This window comes from Netta rufina, assembly GCF_964035555.1.
Source record: "Netta rufina genome assembly, chromosome: 26".
Taxonomy (NCBI): domain Eukaryota; kingdom Metazoa; phylum Chordata; class Aves; order Anseriformes; family Anatidae; genus Netta; species Netta rufina.
Genome location: NC_140150.1, coordinates 2,534,177 through 2,542,308, shown reverse-complemented (window position 1 = coordinate 2,542,308; position 8,132 = coordinate 2,534,177). Strand labels below are relative to the sequence as shown.

General features: G+C 52.6%; 1 protein-coding gene across 1 annotated transcript in view; it reads right to left on the bottom strand.

Annotated features, from left to right (window-relative positions):
- Nucleotides 1-4,065: 4,065 nt before the first annotated feature.
- Nucleotides 4,066-8,132, bottom strand: part of LGR6 (leucine rich repeat containing G protein-coupled receptor 6) — a gene marked incomplete at both ends in the record, with an annotated part of 124,434 nt that continues 120,367 nt past the window's right edge. Inside the window, 2 exons of the mRNA XM_084301711.1 lie at nucleotides 4,066-5,303; nucleotides 5,697-5,777. Of these exons, the coding sequence (XP_084157837.1) occupies nucleotides 4,066-5,303; nucleotides 5,697-5,777 (1,319 nt within the window). The remainder of the gene's footprint in view (nucleotides 5,304-5,696; nucleotides 5,778-8,132) is intronic.

Genomic DNA, 8,132 nt, shown 5'->3' with positions numbered 1-8,132 from the left:
TGATTGCTGTCACTGGATTTTGATGCCTCACAGTGCTGTGGTTCCAGTTACGACAAGTGGAATTGTGCTTCCTGAACTGCTGTGGATGGCAGAAAAAGACCAACATTTTGACCAAAGAAAGACACATGCCAGGGGCTGACTGGAGTGGTAAGAACCACAGCTCTGGAAAGAACACGAATGCCTTGCTGATGCAGTTCTGTGTCCTCTAGCTAACAATCAGTGTGGGATACTGTAGAGATATCTCTAATCCCCTCCCTTTTGTGCTGAGGAGGTTCGTGTGCTGGGTCACTGCTCTGCACCACAGCTGTAAGCCTAGCTCTACATCCCGCAGCAGAGAGTAATTCCCTTGCTCTCGTGGGATAATGCACAAGGCACAGTTAAGGATGGGAGCTGTGGGACTTTGGGGCAAGTTCATGTGATTTTGTGTAGAAATAAGTGAATAGTTTACACATATTCATGGTTACAAGATATTTGTGTGTGTGTGTGTGTGTGTGTGTGTGCGTGTCTGAAATCAAATACACACACGATGGAATTACAGATTATAGAAAGGCAGAGCAACCCACGCAGAATCTTGTCTTGACTGTAGGAGTATATGCAGAAATAATGCCTTGCATCACTATGTGCTGGAGGCTGACTGAGATGGACCTGGGGATCTGGGCAGACAGCAAGCTGACCATGAGCAATGTGACAAAAATAATGTGCCTTTGTGGCAAAGAAGCCCACTTATGTGGTGGGCTGTGTTAGGGAGAGTCTTGCCAGCTGGTGGAGGGACGGTGATCCTTCCCCTCTGCTCAGCACCGGTGAGGTGCTCAGCACCTGCAGTGCTGGGGTCAGAGCTGGGCTCCCCAGTCCAAGGAAACACGGACATGCTGGAAAGAGTCCAGTGAAGGGCCACAGTGTTGACTGAGGGCCTGGAGCATCTTTCCTATGAGTTGAGGCTGAGCGAGCTGGCACTGTTTAGCCTGGCGAAAAGAAGGCTCAGGGGAGATCTTGTCAGTGTGTATAAACATCTGATGGGAGGGAATACAGAAGAGGGAGCCAGACTCTTCCCAGTGGTGTCCAGGGACAGAACAAGAGGTGATGGACACTGTCTGAAGCACAGGACATTCTTGTTGAGCTTGCTTGATGAGCTCGATGATGCTCTTGATGAGCTTGCTTCTCATCGTTTGCATTTCTGTGGCCACAGCAGTGCTGCCATCCTGTGAGTTCTGAATCATGGCTCAGGCTTCCAGAAATCACAATGCTGGTTGAAAAAACAATGAGATTGAAAAAATAATACCGTAGGGTGCTTGCTTCACTGGTTTTCTTTCAGAGAAGTTGCACGTCTACAGCCATGAGGGCTGGACAAGTGAAAAATTGACATCCGAGAGTGCCTACAACTGTCCCTACATTGTCCTGTTAGACAATGCTTCCGGGTCCCTCAGGGCCAAAATCCTCACTCAAATATGTTGTCTCTCCCCTTCAGGGTGTCCTGACACTGCCTTGCTGACGTGCAGGGGAAACCTCAAAGGTGCCCAGCCCTGACAATGGCTTCCAGAGAAGCTCCACATGTCCTCCAGCTAGTCAGAGGGCCTCTGCCTGGAACACGCTGCATCAGCCAAAATGTCACCCACATGGCGGCGTGGCCATGTTCTCCTCCCTTTCAACGTGACCTGACACCTCTTTGCCCTTTTGCTCGCTCAGGATGTTGCAGGCAACATATGCAAAGCTCCTGGCACCCTTTGGTGTGCCAGAGGGGCCCAGGACCACCGGCCGAGCAGGGATCGCCCACCCAGGCTATCACGCTGACTGTGCTGGGCCTCGCAGCCCAGCTCCACTTGCCCAAAGAACGCTGTGACACCCTGGCTGCTCCCTGGGGCTGCTTGGCAGCCAGACCTCTGCCACCCAGGAACTATCTTGCTACAGGGAGGGAGCCCAGACCTAAACTGCTTTATCCTTCTCTTAGTTGCATACATCCCCTTCCCCTAAAAGTACCTTGTCCTTGTACAACACAGCTTTTCGCAGGGCATGTGCCATTTCCCTGCTGGCACCAGTCACAGAGGGCAGGTACTGCTTGCATGTCCCCTGACATGACTCTCCATCAAACGCAGCTGCCTTCCAGTATTCTAGTATTTTTAATGTGATGAGCATGAGAATTGATTTTGATCATCCGTAGGATGTCAGAAGTCTGGATCAGGATTCGAGTACTACAACAGGGCTTACTTTTCATAGCTCCCACCCAGACTCCATTGCAGAGCTTTGGATTTTGTACCTAAATTTGGGGTTCCCATTCTCTTCTCTAAGCTTTGGACCTCATTCCTCTGATTTATTGCTGATCTCTTGAGTCGTTCTTCTCAATATAAGACTACAGGGCTCATGGGCAGAGATGGGAAGCAGAGAGAAGCTCTGGCTGGGGAGTGTGCCTTTGCATAGAAGACCCTTTTCTATGATGTCCCTAAACTGTCATGCAGCAGACTCCATCCTGCTCGTGAGCTCAGACACTAGATGCAGCCAAGATGCAAATCAGGGGGTGCAGCCAGGGGGCCACAGGGTCTAGAGAGGGACACTGGTGTTGTGATCCTGCTGCGTAGCGGCAGGCGGTTTGGCTCATCCCTCTCAAGAAGAGGGATGGTGAGGATGGTGCCAACACCCGTGAACACAATGCAATTCCATAGCCTTCACTCAAGCAATTCAGACAACATCCAAGCCCCGTCAGCCCTAGTTTGTCCGGGAGAGGCAGGCAGACAGCCGCTGAATGAACCAACAAGGTGCTTTTCACATGCAAGAGGACAGAAACCAGCCACTGGTCAGCAACGGGGCTCATTTATTATCTCACAGGAATGAATGACTTATACAGCTGCAGTAATGTCAGCAGAACCAAAGCTTTGCCCAAGGCCTGAGCTCTGGCCGTGGGGCTCTCTGCTGTGCTGGGCAGCAGTGGGAGGGACTGTGATGGAGAGGATGGATTTGGGAGATCCCTGAGCTTCAGGGAGCAAATTCAAGACTGTTCGCAGTGGCCTGTGTCCTCCTGACACCATCGTCCCACAAGGCTGATTTCTGTTCCCTCCTCAGAATAGGGGACTGGCTGTTCGGTGGGGGGGGCACATGTACCCCACAACCGTCAGCCCCTTGCAGGAGTGAGGTTTGGGGGCAGTGAATGAGCCGGGCCCCATCCCTGCTGCACCTCACCAGGAGCCAGGCGTGCGAAGGTGGAGGGTGCGATGAAGATGGAGGGAGCCCTGTGTCCCCTGGGCACCCTGGCCAGGTGACCTCAGGCAAAACACGTAGGTTTTTCTGGGGAGGAATTTGGATTTGGCTGCTTTGGGGTTCTGAGACCCGTTGTTAGACACGGAGGGCCAGGCTGACAGAAGGGCTGAGCATCCCCAGCTCCTGGTAGTGACTCAAAGCTTGGGTCCTGCCTAATGGTGAGACTCTCAGTGGGTGAGGCAGAACCTCCCAACATGGAAGCCATCCAAACCTCAGGCACACAGAGTGCACCGCTTGTAACCCATTTCCTCTGCTTTTCCAGCTGATGGTGTGAGGGAGACACAAACCCACTGCCAGGGGCCTGCGGGGCCTGCAGAAGACCCTGGAGGACAAGGCCTGGGGGCCCTGTGGGTGGCCGTATCATTACAGACAGCCACTTCCACATTACTTCTGCCACAGAGCAATGGCTTTTGTTTGCTGAGATGTCTTTGCCTCGAGAAGACACGCTCAGTTTTGCTGCAGGCTCCTCCTGGCTCGTGGTGCGTCAGGGTGACGAGGAGGAGGCTCTCCCTGAGCCATTTCCTGAGCTGGTGGGGCTCTCTCCCACACAGTCCCTAGCAGGGGAAACACGTGCACAGGGGGTTTGCCTCCTCCCTTGGCCAGCCCTGAGTGTCTGGAGCTCAGTCGGAGCCCTTCCAGGCGAGTGGCAGCTGGCGGTGCGGTGCCTGTTGCCCAGGCGTATATGTTGGGGGGGTGAGGGTAGATGGGTTGTACTGGGGCTTGACACGGAGCAGCCTGCTGTCACCTTGCTGGCCACCCAGCCCTGGGGCTGGCCCTCAGTGTGTGGTGTGGGGCTGTTGGGCATGGCTACTCCGAGGTTTATAAGTGAGACGTGTAGGGCGGCGTGGGTGGGGAGGGGAAGAAGGCTATCCGGAGGCTGCTGCCGGCTGGATCTCGGCTCTCTGAAGCAATCAGCACCTCACTGTCATTGAGGCAGGGGCAGTGCTCGGAATAGCCCCTCTCCTTCCCCCTGGTGCCCACCCTTTGCTGGCAGGGGACAAGCGTCATGGAGGGGAAGCTGTAGCTGTCGAGGATGGGGTGCACTCCCAGGGGATCGGGTGTCTCGAATATGTGGTCGATGTCAGAGAAGCTCACCAGAGCCTGGGTGGAGTCATAGGAACTTTTCTCCATGTCGTCGACCCCGCAGGACTGGGGGTAGCTCCCCTTGTCTTGGCTTTTCTGCCTCAGCAGGCGGAGATCATCTCTGAAGTGGGGGTTGAAGAGCAGGTAGAGCAAGGGGTTCAGGCAGGCAGGCAGGGGCAGGACCACAAGGAGGACGGATTTGATGACCTCTGGGGTGATGAGGAAGAGGTTGAGCGTGGAAGAGAAGGTGAGGAAGGCCACTGGGCAGTAGAGGAGGCAGTTGGTGAAGATCAGCCAGGCCACATGTTTGACCATGGCACAGTCCCAGACAGCGCTGAACTCCCCCTTCAACAGGTTGCAGTAGAGTCGGATGTAGGTGCCCGTAATAGTCAGGAAACAGAGCATGTTTGTCATCACTAAGGCCACAGTGAAGCCCAGGGTGGCGGGTTTCCCATCTGGGATGGGATAGGGGAGGCACAGAGGGGATGCTCCGTATTCCCCAATAGAGAAAAGAGGCAGAACTGCAGCCACGGAGGACAGCAGCAGGCAGCAAAGGGCTGCGGCCTTGACCTTGCCTAGGGAGGGTGCCTTCCTGTAGCCCCGCACACAGGAGACTGAAATGCTGCACTGCACTGCAGCCAACGTCAGCAGAAAGATGGCAGCCTCGGAGGCAAACACCGACAGGAACCCCGTCACCCTGCAGCCCGTGCCAGTCTCCCACCTGGCGCCGAACTTTGCGAACTGGCCGTAGGTCAGGGCGTCAACGAGGGCTAGCATACTGCAGTAAATGCCAGTCAGCATGTTGGCTCCAGCTATGGAGCCGATGACGAACTTAACTGGAGAGAGGTAGCTGGGAGAGGCAAAGACAGCCAGGATGACCAGCCCGTTACACAGCACCGAGACCAGAACGATGACCCAGACTCCCAGGCGGATGATCCAACTCTCGAAGAGGTGATCACAAGGCTTGAAGGGACCTGAAAGAAAACAAAACCCAAAGTTAAACCGAGAAGTTGCCACGCTGCTCTAGTGGTGCTGCTCAGCACAGTGGCCAAGTCCCAGCCCTCTCCTGGCCCCACCAGCCCAATGCCTAATGAATGCCAAAGGCTGGAAAGGAGTATCCAACAGTAACCCCCCTGGTCAGGGATACAATGCCCTTGTTTCCTCCTTGTAGGAGGGCAGTTACATCCAAGTGGGAGAAGGAAGTTGTCCTCCTCACTGGTCCCCAGACTGGCCAGAGCCCAGCATTTCAGGCTTGTGGTCTTCATGGCTGTGAAACACTTCAGGAAGGGTCACGGGAGACTGGGGATTTAGAGCTGCTTGAAGGAGTCCAGCTGCGTTCAAAGAAAAAGGTTTCCCTGGCTGCTCACCGGGGCTGGGTGTGCACTGAATAGTGGGGTGCAGCTTTGACTCCTCAAGGTCCAGCTGGAGGTCATCCGCATCTAGGTCATCTGGGAGAAAAGAAGAGAGAAACACTGCTTGAAGAAGAACGAGCAGGGCCATCAGGGCTAGCTGGGCCAGATGCTTTTCTCACTGCCTGTCCTCAACATAGACCTTCCCAGCCACTTCCCAGCCCATTTGTTCAAAGTATCTGCTGGTGCCCAGTTTGTCCCCCGCAGTCACTGCTGGGGAAGAAGAAGGCATGGAGATGTTTTGTAAATGTTGGTGGGTTGCAGTGTGGCCAACCCCTCTGTTTTTAGGCTACTCCCAACATTTGAAGCATAAGAACCCCAGATCCCAGAGTTGTGTGACTTGCAGATCCCTCCTCCCAGCATGCTGTATAAAAACTAAAGAAATGCTCTAGCCTATGTGGTTACAGAAAACAAAGCCTTCAAATGCATCTCATAAATGGAAGCTCTCTAGGAAGGCCTTGTCCGATGTTAGTTCATCAACCAGGACTTTGGAGCTCTGTTCAAAGACAACTCTCAGCCTCTACTTGCAGCACAGAATTGTTAGCAACTGCCGCTACCACCAAATGGCTCAGCAGAAAAAAAGACAGAGCATCATTGCTTTATTTCATAGCCTGTGATTTCTTGAGACTGTAGTGTCGTGCTTGCAACCCTGGAGGTTCCCAGTCCTGGGTTTGCTTAAAGGCAGACTGATGCTCCATGCGTGCAGCCTTTGGATCCATGGGATTTATGAAACCAGACGGCACTGTGCTCAGAGCCCAGCCAGCACCCACATCCCTCTGGAGCTGCACCCTGAGCAGGGCTTGGGTGCTCCGAGGGTCAGATGGAGGTTCCCTGGCTGAAGGAGAAGCTGCTGGAAGAGAATTGGGCAAGATCTCAGATATGTTTTCCATGTGCCTGTGGGCCAAAATCATGGTGTAGGTCACCACCAAGGAGAATAGCATCCTCCTAGTCTACTCCAAGACATGCTTTTCTGCTTTGTTTCCTGTTCCCTCTCTGAAACCACTGCAGTTTCACAGCACTGGGAAGGGCACAGTGAGGACAGCTGCTGTCCTGCTGCACCATCCCCACCCATGGCACCAGCACAGCCTTTTGCTCCCAGCGGGGAATGCCGGAAGGTTTTCTACGGACAGGAGGAAGGGGAAAGACTTTTTTTTTGGTGTTTTCTGCTCGCCTGATAGCCAGGGAGCTTGGACCAGATCTGTGGCTGTACAATGAACTCTGCATCGGGTGCTGTGATGGATGCTGTACCCAGCCAGCCTGTGACAGCTCACCAGGAAGGTGAGTTTTCACAGCGTTGAAGATGTGGCTAACCGAAGTGGGTTGGATGCCTACTTTGCTTTGAAGTGGTGCCTCTCATGAGATCTGCTCCCTGCCTGTGCTTGAAAACATGACTGGGATTATTTGATTAAAGAATGATGACAAATAATGTACTATCTTTAGTGCCTCCTGACAAGCATTGTGGCTTTCTCAACTTCAAGTGAGCTTTGGAAAAAAAAAATGCCATTTTTAAAATCTGTCTGTATAAGTTGAAATATTACTGTTGTCCTGGAGTCTGGCAAGAAAACCCTCACAGTGGGATGGAAAAATATTTCCTCCTTGTATTTTATAGTCTTATAAATCTCCAGTGTCTTTTCCATCCACAGCGCAGAGGCTGTGATGTGCAGCCCCAATACTCAAATCAATGTGGAGACTTGCACTTTCTGTGCCCCCCCGCCACCCAGCCCATGGTAATGTTCAAACAAAATCTGCCCCCATCCCTTTTCTCTTCAAAAGACCAGAATGCACAAGGGATGATTTTAAGTGTAGATTAAACATTTGCATGAGGTGAAGGCAGTGATCTTTTGTTTTGCCTGGACTACTGAGCTAGCTGTGAATTGCAGAGTAATCCTCGGCCAGCACAGCAGGATTCAAAGCAGAAAATGTACCTCTCTCTGCTGGAAATCAGTATTTCCCCCAGCCTGCAAACTGTTGATAGTTGAAAATGACTTTTTTTGTTCTATCAAGGCAGACTGTATTGTTTTTGAAGTAGCCCTTATTTATTACAATTTTGCCACAGCACCTCCACTTTCTGAGGCTTTGTGGAAAAAACAACTTTGCTAGTATTGTCCTTTCAGTTTTAATGGTTCCCAGCAGGCCGTAGGAACAGTGAAGTGGGAGGAAAAGGAGGAGAATTGCTGGAAAAAGGGTAGAAAAGAAAACATTGGTCTGGATGCTTCTTCTCATTTTGTATTGTCTGCCTTAGCAAGGGCAGCACCACTTGGGTTTTGCAGATAATTGCTCTCTCCCTCGGAGATAGGGCATGGGTGGCTGCAAGGGGCCTGGACAGGTACTTTTGGGGTACTTGAGTAACCTTCTTGAATGACAGAAATAGGAAATGAGTAGCTCTAAGGGCCC